Source organism: Amaranthus tricolor, chromosome 13 (assembly GCF_026212465.1).
Source record: "Amaranthus tricolor cultivar Red isolate AtriRed21 chromosome 13, ASM2621246v1, whole genome shotgun sequence".
In the NCBI taxonomy this organism is placed as follows: domain Eukaryota; kingdom Viridiplantae; phylum Streptophyta; class Magnoliopsida; order Caryophyllales; family Amaranthaceae; genus Amaranthus; species Amaranthus tricolor.
In genome coordinates, this window is record NC_080059.1 from 5,144,480 (window position 1) to 5,167,723 (window position 23,244).

The following is a 23,244-nucleotide window of genomic DNA, read 5'->3' on the forward strand; positions in this document are numbered from 1 at the left end:
TATATATATATATATATTACTACTAATTACTAAAATTCAAAGTGAGGACGTAATTTGGAAAACCACAGAGAGTGAAGAGAGCGCAAGAAATTGTGAAAGATGAAGGATGAAGAAGAAAATCGCCAACAAATGATGGAGAATCTTTTCGGAGTCAATTCCGAAGATGAAGATGAAGAAGAGGAGGTTGATTCCGAGCATGAATCCAACCATCACCGCCCTAATTATATCTCCGTAAGTTTTGAATTGATTTCAATGGGTTCCTTAATGCTATATTCAAAGTTCAACCAGACTTGTAGCGGTCAATGTAATTGTTTTGAAGTTTTAGGGTTTGATCAAGTGATTTTAATTATAGACTGAATGTTCAGAAACCATCAATACTTTTATCAGTAACTGATAGTTATTTACTAATTTTAGGGTTTTTACTGTTTTCAAATCATGTTTGGGGTATTGAATGCGGTTTAAGCACGGTTCTTTTTTTTTTTATTTGATTATTTGATACTGAGGTTCACAAAAGTTTGTCACTCTGCGAATATTATTGTTGACTTAGAGTGTGTTTGATTTGGCGAAAACATTTTATTTAGAAAACAATTTTCCATGAAAATAGTTTTTCCGATGGAAAATGATGGTTGATTATTGCTCTTTTGTTTGTTTTAATGAAAATTATTATGTTAACGCCCTCCGAACCGGACGTGAAGGTCTCCAAGGGAGAAATAGAGACATTGGTTGTGAGGGAGTAGATGAAAATTGATTCTATTCACATTTTAGACGAAAATGTTTACGATGGGTGGACAACTACTTTTCATCATAGTTTTCCATTTAAAATCCCTTACAGTGGAAATTGGTTAAGCATTTTCTTCAAACCAAACACCCTCCAAGGATTGACCAGGGATTCACATGAACTGAGATTATATAAAATGAATGATTGGACTAGAAGTAGCCGCTTCTTTGTGAATGAAAATACGGGAGAGTCTAACTGAAACTTTATTATGCATCCTAAACCTAAATCCAAAGATATTTTTCTGAAATGTGGGTTGGATGAGACTAATCCTGGGAAACGAGTTTCCATCATGTTTCTGTCATGTCTTTGACATTACATATAGACATTTCTATTAGACTTTAGTCTAAAACTTGATTTTGTTGTTTTGGCAACCTCCTAAAGTTTCATTATGTTTTTAAACATTTATGTTACGAAAGCGTTGCAACATTGTCTTTGGTGCTGTATTGTTTTTGGACTAGGATGAAAATGATGGAGGTTTTGAACAAGAGGTTGAAAATGAAGCTTATGTAGAGGGGCAAGGTGAGGCAGAAGACCAAAGTGAAGGTGAATACCGTGAAGAAGAGCCTGAAGTTGGAGAAAGTGAAGGTGAAAGAGAACAAAGTTCCCATGATGTAGAAATAGACGAGCAACATGAAGAAAGTGAGGCAAGAGAAACCGAAAGTGACGAGAAAGAAGGTTATGCCCAAAAGGTGGTGACTAGTAGAAGAAGGGAACTCATTGACAGTGGATCAGAAAGGTCTGATGATCAAGAACCCCATTACATTGACCCTGAAGATGAAGAAGTTGGTCAGACCAGAAGTCATGGGTGAGTGAAATGCATTGCCATTTTATTTTTTTCTTGCATTTAATGTTTGTTGCTCTTCCACATGATTATTGAACTGTTTTCCTTGGTGAAAATCTTCTATTCCAGGTAATGTTGACCATGGATTATTATTCGTATCAATATTTTGTGCTACTTTTATTATAAAGATGCAAAGGCAGTTGAGCAATTGAAGTGTTAATCTATGTGATTCATGTTTGACTCCAATCCATTACAACAATTTTACCTATACAGTTTGTGCATAAGAAGTTTACTTTTAAATTTAGAAAGTAGAACTCAGAAGCAAGAATCCTAGATACAACACATTTGATCATCCATATTCTCTTCATTCCATGGTTTCAAGCTGAAAACACACATTTAGATGTCTAATCCTTTAGAATGTGTTGTCATACTGGATTTGTGTTCAGTCCCAACCTACCACAAGTTTCTTTAAGACGTGGTTTTCAGTTTCTAGCCGCATAAGAGATGGGAACCAGAGGGATTTTGTGTAAGCCACGATCTCCACAGCATAAGAGATGGTTTTACGGTCAAAATTTCTAGACAAAGTATTATTAATGGTCATAATTTAATGTCAAAGAAATCTTAGGAGTACCAACCTAGCATCAAAATATGAAATATCTATAACATACTGATCACTTAGATGATTTAATGACTATTTAATTATTTCATTTCGATATCACAAAAAACATCTTGATTGATTGCGCGAAGTATACATCGGATATACATAATTTCTCTGTTGGTATGTGAAATCAAAGAGCTTTTCTCTAGAAACTTTAATCCTTTAGGTCCAGATTCTAAGGTCTTAGAATGGTGGAGCAATTGCCATACACTCTTTGATTGACTGAAGTTAGTGAAGGTTAGCGGAGACTGTGATGGGGTTTAAACTTAGAATTAAGGTATTGGCTGATGATTGGGGCATTGTTTTGGATGGCTTGCTAAGTTGGCTAAATGGTTTTGCTTGGTTGGGATTAAAACATAGAAGTTAAAAGATATTGGCGAGGGTTTGTGAGAAATACCCTTTCACTATCCTAGTTTTCAGAGCTAAGTTTGTGATTGCATGATATTATTATCTTGTACATCATCCAACTCCCACATATGCATTAGCTTTGAATTTTAGTTTAATGGGATTACTTGATAGGGGATCTCCTGAAGAGGAGAGGGATCTTACCCACCCCGAAGCTCAATCAGCTGCTGAAATCCGTGAAGTGTTTGGAGAGTCAGATGAAGAATTGGCAGATTATGGTGCTCAGCATGATATGGAGCAAGTAATATTTCTCTTGTACAACTATTATGTAGTATATTTTTTTTTCATTTGCAGAAGTTTCTTCACTGATCATACATATATTTTTCACATGTATAGCATTGACCCATTTTCTCTTTGTTTAGAGATCCCCTATCGAGGAAGAGGAGAGCTATGAGAAGAATTTGAGGCCAGATGATTTAGTGCGTGATGAAGATGCTCAATATGGGTCAGAAGAGGAAATCGAAGCTAAACTTAAGGAGAAACCTGTTGGCCCACCAATGGAGTTAGAAATACCTTTGCGTCCACCACCTGCATTGCCGGACAAGGTTATAATTCTTATACTTATTCCGTATATGCTATATTTTAGGCGCATCATCAATAAATCAAATCAATTTATTGTGTGTCTGATTTTATCATCTGTTGTCTAAAATTGGGGTTTGCATGACCTAATAAGGATTAAGGTTGGATGCTCCTTTTTCCTTTTGGGTTGAGACAGGGTGTGATGTGCGAATTGAGGGTTAATGATGGCTTTTTGAGGGGAACATGATGTTTCTTGGTCGTTGGAGTATAACCAAATGCTATTTTCTGCAAGATTTTGGTTTGATGGCTTTCTCTAATTTTTTTTAATACATAACTCTTATTTTTTCAATTGCTGGTGGTCATTATTTTATTTTCAATTTACACAATACAGTCAAAGTTGTACCAACTGTGGGATTCACACTGGCTTGGTTTTGTTGTTGATTTTTTCTTATCCAAATTAGTTGATTTTGGCTTGACTCATCTGTAATAAAGTAGTCAAAATAATTTCCATTCAATTGTCATCAATCTAGCAGTAACAGTATGCTTATAATCAATTCATCGATTATGATCTATGTTACTCGGACCCTACGTTTTCGACGGCTCACTACGGACAATAGTGCCGGATACGTTCCCTTTTCATCAAATTGCACAAGGGTACGACACTATTTCTCAAACCCAATTGTTATTCTCACTTTCGCCATTGAAGCTTGCGAAGAAGATGAAAGGATGGAGTAATTGTGAAGAAGATGAAGGGAAAAATGCTAAGAAAGGGAAAAATACTGTGAAAACAGAGGAGAAGAAGAAAAATAAAGAAAAATATTGATAAGAAAAAAGCTTACCTATGCTTTCATTGTGAAGAAAGCGAAAAGGTAAAGGGAGAAGAAGTCGCGCCATTACTCCTACTTTTCTGATTTTTTATGAAGTTAGGTTATTGACCCACTTCTTCCACTTGGCAAAAATCACGTGATTTGAATTTTGAATTGTTTTCTTTTGTTTTATTTTTTCCTTTCTCTTAACTTTTTTTTCCTGTTCCTTTTGTTTTCTTTTTCCTTCTTATTTCTCTTTAACTTTTTTTAAAACTTTTTTTAATTTTTTTTCTTCCTGTTACTCTTTCTTTGCTTTAGAGTAAGAATGATTGCATATCTTATAAATTTTTTTGCCGTATTCTCGTATCCGTATCCAATAATAGGATGGTGTCAGCGTATCCTAGAATTCTAAAATAGTCGTACCAGACACTTGGATCCACAATCGTATCCGATACTCGTACCCAAGTCCAAGTAACATAGATTATGATATACTTGCTCCACATCTTCTACAGCTTGCAAAACCTTTGTTTCATGCAATTTCCTACATAAGGAAAGTTAATATTTTTGCGCAATTGGGTAAGGAGATGACTTTAATTTTTAACATTATCATGATGGAATTTGGCATGGTGCTGGGAGCTCATCTGATATCTAGTCACTAATGGAATTGCATTAAAATTCTGTAGTTTTGACTCTCAATACTATCATGTTGGTATTATTTGTAGAGTATATTTGAATTCTTGGTGCTAGGTTTGATCAGGGCCAGACCTCCAGTCAATGTTGTCAACTAAAAGCATTCAACTTATGTATACAACTATATACTTAAAGATACTAATAGATGTGTCTGTTATATTGGTATAAGCTTTGATATGTGACAATATTGACCCAGGTTTAACCCTTATTTTGCATGTTTTTTAGTATTATTGACATCATTTGATTCTGTTCTAAATTCACCACTGGGTTTGATGAAGCATGACTATATTGCTTTCACTGCCTAATTGGTGTGTTCTCCTCTTATTTTCCCATTTATTCTAGCTGATTGGTGTATGCGTCATTCACCAAGTATCCTAGGTGGTTTGTTGAAGTTGATGTGTCATTTATGAGTGTTATCTATTGTGTCATTTATCTTTGTAGGAATATAGGAAGCCAATTTGTTATTGATGATTGTTGTCCATTGTTTCATTTATTGTTATTTAGGAATATACATTTTTCATTTATTATGTTCACGGATGTGTGGAAACTTTTTGTATTGCTTGAAAAATTAGCCATTGTCTTATGCTTACAAATGAAGATTTTAATCACCACTTGAGCATGCTACATGTACTTTTAATTGTGAGTGAAGGCATATGATTTCTTGTTATTCAAAATTGATAACGGATGCAAATTATATGTATTCATTTGGCAGATGAACATGATCAGAGTTTCGAATATCATGGGCATTGATCCGAAACCATTTGATCCTAAGACATATGTAGAAGAGGATGTTTTTGTGACTGATGAATCCGGTACGAAAAAGCGAATTCGCTTGGAGAACAACATTGTCCGTTGGAGAACTGTGAAAAAAGCAGATGGAACAATATCTGTAAGTGATACTGTTCTCACTTATATTGCATGGATACATTCATTTTATACATACAATACTATAATATAATCACATTCTTTGATGCTTGGCCATGTATTTTGGATTACTGGACCGTAAAATGCTGCCATAGAATACTGGCTTGACTTGACATAAAGAAAAGGGAATTGAATATATGCTAGACTGAAACTTGCACTTGAGAGATTTGCTATGACATCAATTGAGACATTGACTCTTTTAGCTAGTGATTTGGTAGGTATAGTGATGGGAATCAAAATACCTCTGGTCACCTTCTTGTGGCCTACGGCCAATTTATTCCTTTTTGTTTATTCTCCTACTGTTAATTTGATAATTTGAACCAGAAGGGCAACATGCACAGATAGGGAAAAAATAGGGAGGATAGAAGCATTACAAAAGAGGGAGAAACATAATAGAAGAAAGAAGTGGAATTTTTGATTAATTTGAATGGCTTGCAATATAAAATTTAACTCCTGTTATTTCTTCTTACTTCAACTCTAACTCTAAATTTGTATTACAAGAAATTTTTTTAACAGCTATTGTAACAAATTAAAGAAAGTAGGTTTTGGGGTGACGACATGTTACGAACTAATGAAAGTTTAAACAAACAAACGAGAAGCAACAAATTTCTATTTCGTACATTTTGTTATTTGATTGTAATTAAGACATGTATGATATAACTCCTTATTGTGGGTGGCATGCTTTTTGTCTCTTATTTTGAATGGGTTTTGTCATTTAAGGAAGCAATGTTTTGACTCTTTCTGCGTTTTCAACTATGTTATTTGTGAACAAAATTTATTTTATAACAGAAAAGGTTTAGATTCTTGTGAAATAAAAAATTAATGTTTATTTCTGAATCCTAAATTGTACCACCTAGAAAATTTTTGAGTTAGAGATTTCTGAAGTTCATATTTGAATTTTGAACGCTTCTAAACTTCATGCTCTTTTATATGAATTTCCTAATTTTAATGAGAATACCTCCTTCATGAAGTTGCTCTTTTTAAACTGGACAATAAATCGGCTTGAGGTGGTCTTGAAAGAGGAAATCATTTGTTGCAGCTAACCTTTATAACCATATTTATGAATGGTCGTGTTATGAATGTGACCTTTATGTTCATCTAGTGACCAGGACAAACTTCTTACTTTAGATAGCGTTGAATATAACTTTCAGTTGGATTGCAAAATGCTATTTTTTTTCCTCGTGTAGACTTGGTTTTAGTGTAGTGCTTGTCTGATATTTCTTTTTTCTAATATTTTTGTTTATCACATCTACTTGTCTGGAATTTTTTTATTTTCAGTATGAGAGCAATGCCCGCTTTGTGAGGTGGTCAGATGGCAGTCTACAGCTTCTTTTAGGGAATGAGGTTCTTGATATAACCGTGCAGGATGCTCAGCATGATAATGCATACCTATTCCTTAGACACGGCAAGGTTAGTGGATTTTTTCTACTTGCCTTTGCTCTATTGGTTTCTTGTTTCTATTAAGTGGCAATTTGAAATGTCGTCTCATTTTCTTTTATAAATTGGGGATATTGTAGTGCAATTTTCCCTTTGAAGTATGTGTGAGAGGATATGAATAGAAAAAGAGAATATATGTAGATGATTATTGAAATGGATTTTGTTGGTTGTAGAATAGTTTTGATGTTATGTTCTTTTTGAAATGAAGTTTTAGATATTAATAAAAGTATTATATTGGGTGCAAATAATGTTCGGATTCTAATTAAGTAAAATTTAGAGTAAAAGACAACCATACAAAGCATGCAAAAATATTTAATTACAATAAAACCTTTGAATCACTTCTACATAAATCATTGATAGCAAAGTTCCCAAACAAACCATTGGCCTTCATCCCATAGGGTTGCTAAATATTTAACCTTATCACTAACAACATTTAATCGAGGGAAATGATCCTTGAAAATGCGCCTACTTTTTGACCATATTGTCTAAAGTGTAGCTAAGATGTTTTTGGGAACTAAAGGAGTTCCATAAAGTCTCGAGATCCCTAATCTTTGCAAAGTTGTAGTATTTAATCTAATGGATATCCTTGATACACTGGTACTATTCAAGACTCACCAATGATATTAAACAAATAAACCCACATCCCTCTTGCAAAATTACAATGTGGGAAAAGATGATCGTTATCATCCTTATCCTTGGAACACATGATACACCGTTATGGGCAAAGAGAGAATGGGGAAGTCCTTGTTTGGAGATTTTCCTTAGTATTGAGTTTGCCCAAAACCACAAGCCAAGAGAAATCTCTAACCTTGCCAGGGGTTTTAGCCTTGTTTTGGTTTATATAGTTGATTCCATATTGTTGGCATAATTACTTTGTCAATGTTGTCATTTTAGACATTGGACATAAGATATAGTAGGTATGTTAGTACTAGTTAGCTATAGTCTAAGGAGAGAGGAAACTAGTATAAATAGGAATGGGAAATTAGGATACAAGAGGAGAGAATATTTTGTAAACACTTTGGTGAGGCTATACTCAATCATGGGAGAGTAACAAGCCTCTTGAATGCTTGTCCTATCTTAACATTTTCTATGTTCTATTGTAATCTTTGATTTACGGTAATACAAGATCCATAAAAAATGTAACCTTAGAGATTTACAGTTTCTGATGCCTAGGGTGTTCTTAGCTTACATTCTTACCTATGCTTAACCTTAGAGATTTGATGTTGTTAGGCATTGAGTCACCTATCGTAGTTCTACTCTGGAGTTGCTTTCCCTAAAATATGTTTCTTGGATATAATTGTGACAGGGAATTCTACAATCACAAGGAAAGATTCTCAAAAAAATGAGATTCAGGCCATCATCTCTGGCATCCAAATCTCATCGGTTGCTGACTCAAATTGTGGATTCAAGGCATAAAAAGGTTTACAAGGTTAAGAACTGTATTACTGATGTTGATCCTGAGAGGGAAAAGGAGCAAAAAGAAAGGGTAAGCATTATCATCAAAACGTTTGCTCTTTGATAAACTGTCAATTTGTCTGTTTGTAAAAATTCTTTTTTTGCAGGCTGAAAGTCAAACTATCAGAGCCAATTTGCTTCTTAACAAGAAGCGGGAAAGGGTGAATCGGAAGTACACAAAATCGATGGACAGAGGACGGCGACTTTCTCCTGGATTTTTAGAAGATGCACTTGAAGAGGTTTGTCATACTTGCCTTTTTGTCTATTATGTTCCTGCAATTTTGGTTAATTAAAATGCTCAAACTTTGAGGTTACTTCTTGTCAAGTGTTCCAAGTCCAATACACCTCTCCAACAAGGTGTTCAAGTGTTTTAGACTAGAATGATTAAAACAGGTCATAAAACTTGTCCAAATTAGATATTTGACTACTTGTTCCCTAAGTTCAAAAAGGGAAGTTATTAATGGTTTCTTTTTTTGAAATGAAGTTATTAATGGTGTCAAGAATGACTACGCTAGGTGTTAAATTCACCTAATTACGAGCCTTGTTTATTTGAATGACAAAACAGCATAATCTGATTTGTTGAAACTCGCAGACCATTGACATGAGGCACTCCATCTATTTTCTTAATCTTTATTTGTATGATTTCACTTTAGAGCTCACCTGTCGATTGTTAATAATTAAGTTAAACACATTGTTTTTAACTTTAACAGGATGATGAAGCAAATTACTATGAATCTCGTCGTCCAGTATCTAGGCACCGTTTTGAGGACGAGCTGGAGGCAGAAGCTAGGGCTGAGAAGCGCATTATAAATGCGAAGAAGGTGGAAATATATTGAATAATCTTCATAGTCTCTTTTTATTTCAAAATAGTTGTTCTGCCTGAAATTTAATGTTTTTCTTGATGTTTTCTTCCTTTAAGGCACAAGGATTCAAAGATATGTCACGGAAACCTTCAGCTGGTTCAAAAACATCTAGACGCCCAGTGGATTTCGATGATAGCGATGGAGAGGCTTCGGAATATGAAACTGATGGTGGGGAAGAGGATAGATCCCCTGAACGCAGGATGGAGGATTCAGAGCCAGAATGGGAGGATTCAGAGGATGAGGAGCAAGAGGAAGTTGCAGCTGACGGTGGAGCTTCAGAAGAGGAGGCTGAGGTACTTGCGTACTTTTGACTTTTCCTCCGTTTTTTGTTTTGTTATATGTTATGAAATGTGCTGGTGAATGATTGTAGAGTTTGGTTAGTTTGACTTGGAACAACAATCCACTAGCCAATGCCGTTAAGTGGCTTCCACTTGGGGTGGGGTTTGGGGGTTGGATGTGCGCAACCTTATCCTTGTTATTGATAAGACTAACAAAGAGGTTGTTTCCATTTGACCGTTGGTAACAAATGTCATGTGCAACATCACGTAAATGAGAAGTGCACATACTTTTTAGTGTCTACCTTGCTTTAAGTGATGTTGGGGTCTAAAGGGGTTCCATCGTTTACATGTTTTACTTGTGTACTTGAGGACAATGCATCCAGGGTACTTTTTGGTCTTACTGACTAATACATTTACTCTTTTCCCAGCCAGGGCAGAGGTAACATGCCTTTTTCTTTTTTAAAATCATAGGAAAATTCTATGTGGTTGATAAAAAACCCTCCACATGGTAGCAATAAGGGTTCGCGTTTGTCCATCGTCTACACTATAACAAATTCTGAAAAAGAAAAATTTGTCAAGTCTTTTTTTCTTTTTAAATTTTAACACCCTACCAAACCACCAGCCCCATATTTGGGGCAGAACTTGTGGGGCATCTGCACTGGGCCCCATTTTGAGGTTAAATTTGGTATTTCATATTCTAACTCTTTTATAAAAATCTTACAACTGTGTATAGTGGCTAGTGTGCATTGAAAAGAGAGAGAGGCTAGGACTTGGGATATTGTCATTAAACAAGGGATTTGAAACGGCTAGCTATTTCTCTTTCTTCAAAGTTTGGTCTCTCCAACAATTAAAGTTTAATATTCACTCCGTAATCTCATTGAATTTTTGAGCTTTGTCTTTGATAGAAAACGCATAAACTTATTTACAAGATGCTGCCATCTCAAGATATTGTCATTGCTAGAAACATAAACTCATTTACACCATATTATTACGTCATCCCAAGGGCACATGATGGTCGTTATTCATGTCAGTTTCATTGCTTATTTGCGAAGTTTCATTTTATAGACTAGACTGGAGCTTAAGTCCAGCTGAATCGAAAAAGAACTATGTTTGCGAGTTAAATAAATGAAACCACTGCTTCTGGCCTTTGGCCAACATGTGGTATTGAAAAGTTATTTTACCCTACATGAACTTGCTCCTTTGATTTCGCTAGCTGAATATATCAACCTTTCCCATGACTCTCAAGCCCTTGTATACCTCCTTAGCCAGTGAGCTGCAACATACAACTTATTCCTGGTTTTCTATTGATGTAATATACTCTAATATTTGCATCTGGGAAATCCCCTCTTCCCTGACGTGTAACCTAACCGTGTAACATCCATGCGAAACATACTAAATTGCTGATATGCTTCACCGTCCCAATGCCTGCAAATTATGTTATATTTGCTCAATATATGGCTTATGCGGTTGCATTAATGTATGCATGAAGTGGCTTTCACTTGTCATATCCATTTAGAATTTTGCTTATACTTTAATCTCTTTAAAGGAACCAAAGCAGATGGGCAGAGAAGCTACAGGTAGTAAGCGCAAGGAGATAGAGTCTGATGAGGAGTCTCCTCGCAAGAAGCCTACAGCACATCGTCGGATGGCAGTTGTTTATGATAGTGATGATGAATGATCCTTTGAACTGATGAGAAGTGAGTATCATTTTTCTATTAAGACAGACACATCCATTTTTTTGTGAATTCTCGGGTAACGGGTTGGTCACTAATGAGAATCAGTACAGTTCTGGTTTCAGTTTTCATTTTATAAATAGGGACCCACTCTGTATAATTGTAGTACTCAAGGTTTAAACCTAGCTTAGATAAGTATCCAAATGTTCAACATCGCAAGCTTGAATTTCCTAGTTGAAAGAGAAGAAAAATATAATCTAAATAAGTTGCTATATCAAATAAAATTTGATTTAACTTTTAATAACATGATTTGGGTATGGTAAGATTTTAAGTTAGCATCAGCGAGTAAATGGAGTATGTGATATTAGATTAAGATGAATAAGTTTCATATAAAAGCTAAGATTTATATTTTTCCTCTTTTAGCAAAAAAATGTATCAATCAAAATGAGTGGGAGTTCATCTTATCTCCAAAACTAAAAGAATCTTGCTTATATTTGAGTTACTTGCAATATAATATATTGTTTATACTTCCATTTACAACCCTTTTCAGGTCATGCTTATGAGCAAAACACGTCCCAGGGACTTCGGCACAGTGCTTATACTGGTTGCTGATGCAGCTTCAATACTCAATTGCAAAAGGGGCGGAAGAGAAAGGAGAGGACGTCTAAATAAGTAACAGGGACAATTAGGGTTTGATTTTAATGCTTATCTTTCTCAAATGATGGTTTGATTTTAATGCTCATGTTTCTCAGATGATGGAATACGATTAATAAACTGTAACAGCTTCTACTTAACATAATTTTGGCTTCGTGTACTTGTCATAACTTTTTGGTTCTCATGATTTTTGCTTCTCTACTTGTTTATAAGAGGTATATAGCAATTTTTTTTGAAATGAAGGTATATAGCAAACCATGTTTCTTGTTTGATCTTCATTTAGCATTTTTTCCCTTACATTTTGATGTTAATCTTAGATCAGCTAAATGGTTTTCTTCTGTGTTTTAAAATATAGTTAATTTGACCGTCTTATATTGCATTATTTTTTCATTTTAAGTTTTTTTTTTTCATTTTGCATTATTTTTGTTTTTAGAAATTGACTCGTCAATTTCTTTTAATTTCATCAATGCATTCCAATTCTTTTTTAATATTATTCACATTATTCGATCTCTTTCTTCATCTATTATCAAACATCTGTATTTTTCTTTAAAATAATACTTTCTCATTCAAAGGGACAGATTATAGATGAGATTAAAAAATAATACACCATTATCGAAGAATAAAAATTATACAAAATAGATGAGACAAATTAATATAGCTAATGAAGTTAATGAGTGAGACGGAAAGTATAACGAGACACTCGACTAGCAATTGAAAAGTGGCGAGAAATAAAAAATTAATATACGTATCGATTCGTCTATATCAATGAGGAAAGAATAAACCAAAAACATCCTTTATCATTTATCCTCATAAAAATGACACGAAAATTAAAAAATTGTATTAGATGTGCTAAAGTGCTAAAATCATTTATAAATATAAGCAAAAATATATTAGATTTTTAAATGAGACGGTGTCACAGTGATATTATTTTTTATTGGGTTGGCCTAATATATATTTTTTGTCTTAAAATGATCCCTTATAACTTTAAAGTGTTCACTTATAATTTTAATATAATTACTTTTTATAGTCTTAGAATGATTACTTATTTATAACTTAAAACGATTACTAATAAGTCTATGCAAGACCAACTCTTTTTTATTTAACCGTTTCAAATTATTTGCTACATTGTTATTTTGGAAAAATTACCATTTTAATGTGTATTTTGCCCCAACTTTATACAACCCAATACTTTATACAATGAAATGATTTCATGGTGAGACCATCACTATTGGACTGACCAATATATATTTAGTATGTTAGAGTGAACATTTACAATTTTAAAACAATTAATTAGAAAAACTAACTAATTATATGAGTACGTCTCATGACAATATTCTTTAAACAACTGGTCTTAGACGAGACGACTTTATAATGAGACCATCAATTTGGACCGACCCAATTTGCACGTGTATCAACCTCACATTCTTTTTCTCGTTTTTTTTTCCATTTTCTGGGCATTTTTCAATTTTAATCTTCAAGGTATCAAATTTTGACCCTAAAGTTATCAATTTCAACTTAAAGTAAACTTTAAACAAATCAATTAAAATATAAAATTTCAATTTTGACCTATTTAAATAGTTCAAATTGAATATGTTAATAATTAAATTATGACACATAAATTGATAATTGATATTTTATGATCTAACTCAATTTTGAACGTATAAGCTTTAATTATCGTTTTCAAAATAAGTATTTCAAAGTCTATAACGATATTGTATAGGTTTTAGTTCAAATTGAATATGTTAATAGTTAAATTATGACATATATTTGACAATGATGTTTTATAATCTAACTCAATTTTAAACTCATAATCTTCAATTATCGTTTTAAAAATAAGTATTACAATTGTATAGATATATTGTATAGCATTTAGTTCAAATTTAATATGTTAATAGTTTTAACACTATTATTGATAGTCTTATTGACCATTTATTTGTAGTTTGAAATTCATTCGTAGAATGATAGAATAATATCATTTTATATAACTTTGTTCTAAAAATTGGGAAATAGAATCATATTTAGATAGAAATTGATCAATTTAACGTCAAAATTGATCACTTATAGGTTCAAATTGAAATTTCTTACTTTAATTGATATGTTTAAGTATTAGTTTACGTTGAAATTGATACCTTTAAGGTCAAAATTGATAAATGCCCAGAAAATGGAAAAAAACAAGAAAAAACGTATCATGTTATTACACGCACGAATTGAACCGGCCCACTCTTAATCTCAATTTAAAACGGTTCCGGCCAAGTTTTGGTGTTCTTTAAATTACAACGGTTAAAGTAATTGATCGTAATTATACCGATACCCTGATACCCATCCCGACATACCCCTTAAAAAAGAAGGGAAAAGCCAAGAAAAATCAAGAAAATTCTAGTAACCTCCAGGATACTCGTTCGGTTTCCAGACTCGTCTTTCTCAGTAACATAAAACCTCTCCACCTCCCTCCTTCTCTCTCGTCTCAGAACTCGAAAATTCAATCAAAAAACATCCAAATTTCAAGCTCACAATTCTCGCATTATACTCGCTTCAATCGTCATAAGAATCTCCTGCTCCATTTTCTATTTCAATTTCTCTTCCATATTTGTTCCACCTTATTAAAGTTTTTCTAAGGTACTTTTTCTTCTCCCCTAATTTAATTTCTTATTTTGTTTTTCTATGCCATGAATTTTTGTTGTTGAGTTTGTTTTGCATGTGGTTTTTAATTAATTTCTTAATCTCGTGATGGTGTAAATGAACATTCTCTTTGCTCTGTTTTAGACTTTTAGTGCTGTATATGTATGTTTTAGGACACTTACTCGCTAGGGCTTTCCGTTGATTTTATCAACGTCAATGGAATTTTGTTTTATAATATTGATCTGTGAGGGTAGTTGTTTTCTTTTTTCTTCTTCTTCTTCTTCTTATTATTATTATTATTATTATTATTATTATTATTATTATTATTTGGTATTTGAGTTTCTCTGGGTTCTTCTTAACTCTTTATCGAAAATTGTGATTTTATTTTAATGTATATCATATGATGTGACGTTAGTTTTGGTGGCTTTGTTGGATTGATTTTGGGACATTGTTTTTTTTTTTTTATGGATATCAGTTTCTATATACTGTATAGAGTTTAAATTATTTACAAAGAAGTTGTAGTTTTGAGCCAATCGGGTAAAAATTCTACATATTTTCGATAGAATTAGTTGAATTTGGTGATTTTTTCTCGAGTTTTTTGTGGTCTAATATGTCCCAGGATTGTTTTGAAATTCGAGCTGATTGTTTGAAATGATGAATGATTGCAATGCAGGAATTAGCTGCGTAATTAACAATGAATCCTGACAAGTTTACCCACAAGACAAATGAGGCTCTAGTTGCTGCTCATGAATTGGCAATGAATAATGGGCATGTACAGATAACACCTCTTCATGTTGCCACCACTTTGATCGGTGAGCCTGGTGGTATTTTCCGCCAGGCTATTTCTCATGCTGGTGGTAACGAGGCTGCAGATTCGGTGGAAAGGGTTTTTAAAAGAGCTATCAAAAATCTTCCTTCTCAAAGCCCTCCTCCTGATGAGATTCCAGGAAGTACTACACTCATTAAAGCCATTCGTCGTGCCCAATCACTCCAAAAATCTCGCGGTGATACCCATTTGGCTGTTGATCATTTCATTTTGGGAATTATTGAAGATTCCCAAATCAGTGATTTACTTAAAGAAGCTGGGGTTGCGGTGGCGAGAGTTAAATCTGAGGTGGAGAAACTTCGTGGGAAGGATGGGAAGAAAGTAGAGAGTGCAACCGGAGATACCAATTTCCAAGCCCTTAAGACTTATGGTCGTGATTTAGTTGAGCAAGCAGGGAAACTTGACCCTGTTATTGGTCGTGATGAGGAGATTCGAAGGGTTGTAAGAATCCTTTCGAGGAGAACAAAGAATAATCCTGTACTGATTGGTGAGCCGGGTGTTGGTAAAACTGCTGTCGTTGAAGGGTTGGCTCAAAGGATAATGAGCGGTGATGTCCCGAGCAATCTTGCTGAAGTTAGGGTCATTGCATTGGATATGGGTGCTCTGGTTGCGGGAGCCAAATATAGGGGTGAATTTGAGGAGAGGTTGAAAGCTGTCTTGAAAGAAGTGGAAGAAGCTGAAGGCAAAGTCATTTTGTTCATTGATGAAATTCACCTCGTCCTAGGTGCAGGACGAACAGAAGGCTCTATGGATGCAGCTAATTTGTTCAAGCCAATGCTTGCTAGGGGTCAGCTTCGTTGCATCGGTGCTACGACACTCGAGGAGTATAGGAAGTATGTGGAAAAGGATGCTGCTTTTGAGCGTCGATTCCAGCAAGTGTATGTTGCTGAGCCTAGTGTTCCCGACACAATTAGCATCCTTCGAGGGTTGAAGGAGAAGTATGAAGGTCACCATGGTGTTAGGATCCAAGACAGAGCCCTGGTGGTTGCAGCACAGTTATCTGCTAGATACATAACTGGCCGTCATCTTCCTGATAAGGCCATTGATTTGGTTGATGAGGCGTGTGCAAATGTCAGGGTCCAGCTTGACAGCCAGCCTGAGGAGATAGATAATTTGGAGAGGAAGAGAATGCAGTTGGAGATTGAGCTACATGCTCTTGAAAAGGAAAAAGATAAGGCTAGTAAGGCACGACTTGTTGAGGTTAAAAGGGAATTAGATGACTTGAGGGATAAGCTTCAGCCTTTGAAAATGAAATATGGGAAAGAGAAGGAAAGAATTGATGAGCTCCGTCATCTTAAGCAAAGAAGGGAAGAACTCATTCTTGCCGCACAGGAAGCTGAAAGAAGATATGATCTTGCAAGAGCTGCAGATTTGAGATATGGAGGAATTCAAGAAGTAGAGGCAGCCATCGCAAGGCTTGAATCTAGTTCTAACGAGGTGGCCATGTTGACTGAAACTGTTGGGCCAGAGCACATTGCTGAGGTGGTGAGCCGGTGGACTGGTATACCAGTCACAAGGCTGGGTGAGAATGAGAAAGAGAAGCTAATTGGGTTGGGTGAGAGGTTGCATCAACGAGTGGTAGGTCAAGACAATGCAGTTGCTGCCGTTGCAGAGGCTGTGTTAAGATCAAGAGCCGGTTTAGGGAGACCTCAGCAGCCAACTGGTTCATTCTTGTTCTTGGGTCCAACAGGTGTTGGAAAAACTGAACTTGCCAAAGCTCTGGCTGAACAGCTTTTTGATGATGAGAATCTGCTGGTGAGAATTGATATGTCGGAGTATATGGAGCAACATTCCGTTGCAAGATTGATTGGTGCTCCTCCCGGGTATGTTGGCCACGAGGAAGGTGGGCAACTCACAGAGGCTGTCAGAAGGCGCCCGTATAGTGTTGTTTTATTTGATGAAGTAGAGAAGGCCCATGCTGCCGTCTTCAACACTCTCTTACAGGTTCTTGATGATGGAAGGTTGACGGATGGCCAAGGTAGGACTGTCGACTTCAGGAATACAGTGATCATTATGACATCTAATCTTGGGGCGGAGCATCTTCTTTCTGGACTTGTGGGCAAGAGCACAATGGAGGCTGCTCGAGAAAAAGTAATGGAACAGGTATTGATACATGATCCTTGTACAGCCTAGTGATCAACTATTGGACTTCTGTAGGGTATTGGATTATAACATTGTTGAATCAATTTTGCAGGTAAGGAGACACTTCAAGCCTGAACTGCTTAATCGTTTGGATGAGATCGTAGTCTTCGATCCTTTATCACATGAGCAGCTAAGGGCGGTTGCTAGACTGCAAATGAAGGATGTGGCAAAACGTCTAGCGGAACGAGGCATTGCACTGGCCGTCACAGATGCTGCTCTCGACTTTGTCCTAGCTGAAAGTTATGATCCAGTAAGTATTCATTCTCCATATATCATCAAAATTTATAATCTATTGTTTCGAAATATTGAAACTAACATTATAATCAATATTGTGGTAATTAGGTGTATGGTGCAAGGCCTATAAGGAGATGGTTGGAAAAGAAAGTGGTAACAGAATTATCTAAAATGCTAATTGGTGAGGTAATCGACGAGAACTCTACTGTGTACATCGATGCTGGAATGGATGGGTTGGCCTACCGCGTGGAGAAAAATGGCGGAATGGTGAATGCTGCAACGGGACAAAGGGCGGAGGTGCTAATTCAAGTCCCTAATGGAACAAGGAGTGATGCGACACAAGCTGCGAAGAAGATAAGAATTGAGGAGATAGATGATGATGATGATGAGATGATGGATTGAATCAAGTGTTGACATGACATTATTAAGAAAAGCTTCCCCTTCTTTTTCCCTTTGTTTTTATGCATTCTGATCAATGAAAAAATGGTTGTATTTGTTTTGCTTTAGTTTGAGCTTTGAAGTTGTAAATGGTGTAAAATGTAAGAGGTACTTCCTCAAAATCTGATACCTATTTTGTTATATAAAGTATTAACAGTTTTTACTTTTTCTCAACTTTTGCACTTGACCACAGAGCTTGTATTACCATGTTTGTAACAGTTTTTTTTTTGCGATGTAGAGGGACTGGATGTCTCATATCATCTCTATGACTTCCGAGCAAAGCCTTGTGACTATCACACAAAGTCGTCCATGTAGGTGTTCATGATTTTTTTTCTTACCCAATAGACGCTCATCCTACAAAAGCTCAATACCAAGTTATTTGAGGGGCAAATGATATTAGTTGAGGAATTTTTGACCGCACCATTTTAATCTTGCTCATAGTTTTCTGTAGGCGGGATATATTAGGTGTGATGATAATAGTTTTGTATAATCGACCTAAAAAAATCATAGCATCATCAAACTTAGGGTTGGCTGCTTGAGAATCTTTTATCTATATAAAAAGAGCGTAAGAGAGTAAAACTATTCACAATTTGCTTATGAACAGTTAAAACACTGATCAGTGTTTACTCAAGTTCTGCCTCCTCACTTTCTAAGTTTTTCTCTCTAGGTTTTATGAATTTTATCTCTTTAACTTTTTCTCAGTTTTGTCGCATTTTATTTTGATTCAATATATGTTATGATTGTTGAATCTCATATAAATTGAAAAAAGAGGAAAAAAAAATTTTAAAAAGAAAAGAATATTATTTTATTTTGTTATATTTCTTAAAATCTAATACACCTTTATATCCTTTTATAATACTAACTAGTAACTACTAACGGTCTAAGACTATCACTAATACTATCCACTTATAACTAATTACAATCTTACACCTATAACATTGTATTACTAACGTTGTGCCCAGTTTTGGGTTTGACTCTTGATGCTTTATCTACCTTCTTTTTCATTTTTATTACTTTCTTGATTGATTTTAGGTTTTCCTGCTTCATATTATCTTTTGTTTGGGTTTGATTCTTGATGTTTTCTCTATACTTATTTATTTAATTATAAGTTTTATGCATTTTATCTCTTAATTTTTTAAAAATTGCCGCATTTGTTTCGATTTCCTCTATCAAGCTTAAGTCCGTCGATTATATGTGGTCAGATTCTCTTTTCATTCTCCTGCGTTTCATTGTGGTTTGACTGCTTAGGTTTGATTATTTGATGAATTTGTTGTATGATCAGCATTTCATTACTTAAGAAGTTAAGATGTTGTTTACAAGTTATAAGCAAAGACAAGAGCTTATCCGGAGAAGAAATTGTTGGACATAAAGAGATGTTCAAAATGATAGACACGGACAATAGTGGCCAAATCACTTACGAAGAGCTTAAGGTTGGACTTGAAAAGGCTGGTGCCAACTTCCAGGAGTCTGAAATTTACGTCTTATGCAAGCAGTAAGTACTAATTTTATGTTTATCAAATGAACATCAGCTAGCTTGTTGATGGGTTGGGTTGAGATATCCTTCTTGCAGAAACCTGTAGTGAATCTGGTAGACATGGATGTCCTCATATATCCTTCATTAGTTTTCCATACAGTGCGGTGGCTTGACTGCTTAGGTTTGATAATTTGATGAATTTGTTGTATGATAGTTTTCTTTTCTCATTGTAGGTTAGGGTTGGGAAACCAGAAGCTCTTGTCTTTGTTTATAAAGGGCCAAGGGGTACGTATTTGTATGCAGACACTATATTGTGATTAGTTAGGTTACTTATTTGTATGCAGACACTATATTGTGATCAGTTAGGTTAATTCTTATCCTTGTTAAAATTAGAATATGATTTGTTTTTTCCTCTTGCTCATTTATAATATGGCTTCCTTGTTAGTCGTTAGTTGTTAGTTGTTTTGAGTTTGGTTAGATTGGAGTGAGGAGCTTACTTATTTACACTATTAAGATGACCTTAGGCCATCTTTATGAGATAAAGTTTAGTACTAAATATTTAGTTGTCTAAAACCGAGCTCATGGAAGTTGTTCAGTCTAGATTATGTTTATTTGGTTCGGTTTAGATTTTGGTGTATGTGGTGAAGTTCAAAACAAAAGATTTAGTTGTTAGAAGTTCGAACCCTACATTACGTAAAATTGGTACCAAATCTTGAGCATTGGTCATTCGAGATGTAAGAGTTAGTTTCATCGTCAAAGCAGCCTTAGGTACTTCGTTGATTCCATTGTAGGGTCTTAGCTCCTAAGGACTTTAGATTTCTGTAAGATATCAGAATACTGTCAGCCTATTCGAGATGCAAGTTTTTTTCATTGTTGAAATGGTTGTCTGACTCTTCAAATTTTCGTTCCTTTTCTGCTAATTATTCATTGTTTTAGTGTAGATTTCTATACAAAGAAATACAGTTGTTATTCATTTCTTTGCTGAGTTGTTCACTTGCATTTCAAAACTCAAGTAATTGATTTTGTTTTAATTTTATCAATTTTTTGCTGATTCGCAGGTTTTGATTTGAATCCACCACTAGACATGATTTTTTTTCCAGGGTTCTTGGTATTCCCCTCTTAGTTTTTCTGCATTAATTTCAATTCTATGGGTGGGTTGCATGGTTTATATTTTTCTGTTGTGCAATTAGTAAACTGTTTTTATGATGGACTCTAATCTACGTACCTGAATTTCATTCATACATACGAAAAGAATTTCTATAAAATGTACAGTATCTTCTTTTCTGCGATTGTTGTTCGTAAATATGGGGTAACCTTAGAACTAATTGCTTCTTGGTGGAGCAAGAAACCGACTGAACTTGATGTCTAACAATCTTAAAGTGCAATTTACTTGCTCTCAAATTTTCCATCTAATAATAGATGTTGTCTTTGAAGTTTAGAAATATTTGAATATTAGTATTATAATTGTCCTGATTTTGTGTGATACAATTTAGGGTTTTGTGGTTTTAATTTTGCCTAATTTTGTTGTTTTTGTTAATTTATCAATCTTAACCGTATTTTGGTTCTTAATTTTGTTTTTCTGGGTTTAGTAGTTCATCGTGTTTAGGCTGCCTCAAGGTTTTTCTTGGCATTCTTCAAGGTTTTTCCCTCACATTTAGGCTTCCTCAGATCCTCCTCATATGAAGAAAAGTGGTATGAGTTTGATCTTCGCCTTTGTTTGCGTTACTTTTCTCTTTTAATGTTGTTCATCACGCTATTCTTCCATTTATGCTTTTTGTTATGGTATTTAGAGTGCCTTATTTAAGATCCAATGCTTTTTGTTAGTAGAATATAGATTATATTTCATTGTTTGTTCATTTGTCACCTTGACTATAAATGTAAGAAACTTTTGCATCTGCCTTTACAAAGGTTGGCTTCAGGGCTTAAGCAGCTATTTCATATTGTGAGAAGGTTGTATATGTCTGTAAATCAAGGATGCAACGTTTGTCAAATGAACCGACAGGTTTTTACTTGGTTGTTTATAAATGCAATACTTGATGTTTTACGAGATTCTATTTTTATCTTCTACTACTGTACCGGTTTTTACTTGGTTTGTTTATGAAACTTTTATCTGAAAAAATAACTCCTTATGCGGAGTTGAAATGTTAGTTAAACAAATAGTATCTCTGCATAATGTAGAAAATTTAGTTTTAACCATGATTGATGTATGTGTTGCATCACTTTGTAAGGTTATTCTGCACTTCAAACAAGTGATCCAAAATGTTTTTGATTTCTTAGCTAATTGCTACTTAGTTATCTTCGTTTATGCTTACATTTTCTCTATCAAGCTTAAGTCCGTCGATTATATGTGGTCAAATTCACTTTACATTCTCCTGCATTGAATTGCTGTATGAGCATCCGACATGGTACCCGTCAAAAGCGAGTGTGAACTTGTACATGCAGGCACCTCCAGTACTCGACGAGATGAATCGACCAAATCTCTCCCAACCACTGTTTGACTTGATGGGTAAAATTCCTTGCGGCGTTGAGCATGTGACAGGTCCATCACCAACGAAAGCAAGCAAGAAATAGAACCCAAAAACAGTAAGCTTTGGAGCAGCTTTAGACTTAGTGAAGTATAGAAAACCCAAATAAGGGAAGAGAGAAAAGGCAAAGAGTTGAGAAGCAATGCTTTGATAATCAATGATGGGAGCCCATGGGTCTACAGGTAATAAACCACACACAATAACTCCTTTTCTTCTATTTCTTTTTTTTGCTACACTGCCATTATTAATGGAGTTGAATTTAGTTAAGTCTCTTATCTTCATAAATGAAGATGAAGGAATTGAAGGGAAAATTGAAGTTGGGTTTTGTGTGATATGAACAGAACAAATGTAACTGGATGCCATTGTTATCTGAATTGGAAAAACTTGAACAAAATTTAACTGGACTTTGTAATTTTTCGAGGTATAATGAATTTTTATGTTTATTTTTATTTTCAAAACTAGAGGTTTTGTTTGCTAAAGCTTCGGGTTTCCTTCAATGAAGTGGACAGGATGACTGATATGGATACCGCTGATGATGCCTGATGTATAGTTGCAATTAGTTAATTGACTTGATTCAAATTTTGTCCATTGTTCATTATTTCCTGCATCTGCTGTAACCATCATTTGACGCTGACACGAGCTTATCATTGTTGTAGTGTTAAAACTTTCCTGTTATTATTCATCTCTGGAAGTATTAGAAGGTAGAGTTGCACATGTTGAATCTCATCTAAAGAAAACAACGAAAGCAAATGGGAATTTTAATGTATGAACAAGCTCTACTGCTTTAATTTACGTCTACTTTCATCCAAGCTCTTGAATTATTGGGGTTGCTGGGTATGTGATTCACAAATTTGGCCTTTATTTCAAAATCCATATCACAATTCGTTTACAATACGCTTATGTTGGATCTAAAAGATATTGATGACACGTTGGATATTATTAAACAACCTTCAGAGTCCTATGGGCTGAGTTTGGAACGATCAGCTCAAACGTCTCCTGTGAATTGGAAGTGAGTGCAAAGCAGAGGTAGTTTCCTATTGGGTGTTTTCCACAACAGAAGACTGA

General features: G+C 34.8%; 3 protein-coding genes across 5 annotated transcripts; all 3 read left to right on the forward strand.

The window, feature by feature from the left end:
- LOC130797896 (protein LEO1 homolog) lies at positions 1 to 12,191 on the forward strand. The gene is made up of 12 exons (XM_057660684.1): positions 1 to 231; positions 1,237 to 1,583; positions 2,737 to 2,863; positions 2,985 to 3,167; positions 5,350 to 5,526; positions 6,840 to 6,971; positions 8,305 to 8,484; positions 8,561 to 8,692; positions 9,164 to 9,274; positions 9,373 to 9,609; positions 11,141 to 11,291; positions 11,818 to 12,191. The coding sequence occupies exons 1-11, from the start codon at positions 100 to 102 to the stop codon at positions 11,270 to 11,272; spliced, it is 1,890 nt and encodes a 629-aa protein (XP_057516667.1). The 5' UTR covers positions 1 to 99; the 3' UTR covers positions 11,273 to 11,291; positions 11,818 to 12,191.
- A 2,041-nt stretch (positions 12,192 to 14,232) lies between these two features.
- Positions 14,233 to 18,354, forward strand: LOC130798246 (chaperone protein ClpB1). Its single transcript, XM_057661158.1, has 4 exons — positions 14,233 to 14,537; positions 15,214 to 17,469; positions 17,561 to 17,758; positions 17,851 to 18,354. The coding sequence occupies exons 2-4, from the start codon at positions 15,235 to 15,237 to the stop codon at positions 18,142 to 18,144; spliced, it is 2,727 nt and encodes a 908-aa protein (XP_057517141.1). The 5' UTR covers positions 14,233 to 14,537; positions 15,214 to 15,234; the 3' UTR covers positions 18,145 to 18,354.
- Positions 18,355 to 19,075: 721 nt separating this feature from the next.
- On the forward strand, positions 19,076 to 22,570 carry LOC130797469 (calcium-dependent protein kinase 10-like). Of its 3 annotated transcripts, none has more exons than XR_009038866.1 (4): positions 19,076 to 19,672; positions 19,888 to 19,939; positions 20,713 to 21,346; positions 22,097 to 22,570. XR_009038866.1 is itself a non-coding variant. In XM_057660056.1 (4 exons), exons 1-3 carry the CDS (start codon positions 19,455 to 19,457, stop codon positions 20,722 to 20,724), a joined length of 282 nt encoding a protein of 93 aa, XP_057516039.1. In that variant the 5' UTR covers positions 19,107 to 19,454; the 3' UTR covers positions 20,725 to 20,762; positions 21,247 to 22,570. The 3 variants fall into 3 exon arrangements, 2 of the variants coding, with proteins under 2 accessions (XP_057516039.1, XP_057516038.1); XM_057660056.1 differs by having other exon boundaries at positions 19,107 to 19,672; positions 20,713 to 20,762; positions 21,247 to 22,570; XM_057660055.1 differs by having other exon boundaries at positions 19,111 to 19,672; positions 20,713 to 22,570.
- The last annotated feature ends 674 nt before the right edge of the window (positions 22,571 to 23,244 follow it).

Excerpts from the sequence above, each read along its gene's own strand:
- LOC130797896 (XM_057660684.1), top strand. The coding sequence starts at position 100 with ATGAAGGATGAAGAAGAAAATCGCCAACAAATGATGGAGAATCTTTTC. Across the intron at positions 1,584-2,736 it reads GGTCAGACCAGAAGTCATGG|GGGATCTCCTGAAGAGGAGA; the intron begins GTGAGTGAAATG and ends ATTACTTGATAG. Across the intron at positions 2,864-2,984 it reads CTCAGCATGATATGGAGCAA|AGATCCCCTATCGAGGAAGA; the intron begins GTAATATTTCTC and ends CTCTTTGTTTAG.
- LOC130798246 (XM_057661158.1), top strand. The coding sequence starts at position 15,235 with ATGAATCCTGACAAGTTTACCCACAAGACAAATGAGGCTCTAGTTGCT. Across the intron at positions 17,470-17,560 it reads GAGAAAAAGTAATGGAACAG|GTAAGGAGACACTTCAAGCC; the intron begins GTATTGATACAT and ends TCAATTTTGCAG. Across the intron at positions 17,759-17,850 it reads TAGCTGAAAGTTATGATCCA|GTGTATGGTGCAAGGCCTAT; the intron begins GTAAGTATTCAT and ends TGTGGTAATTAG.
- LOC130797469 (XM_057660056.1), top strand. The coding sequence starts at position 19,455 with ATGATCAGCATTTCATTACTTAAGAAGTTAAGATGTTGTTTACAAGTT. Across the intron at positions 19,673-19,887 it reads ATTTACGTCTTATGCAAGCA|GTTAGGGTTGGGAAACCAGA; the intron begins GTAAGTACTAAT and ends TTCTCATTGTAG.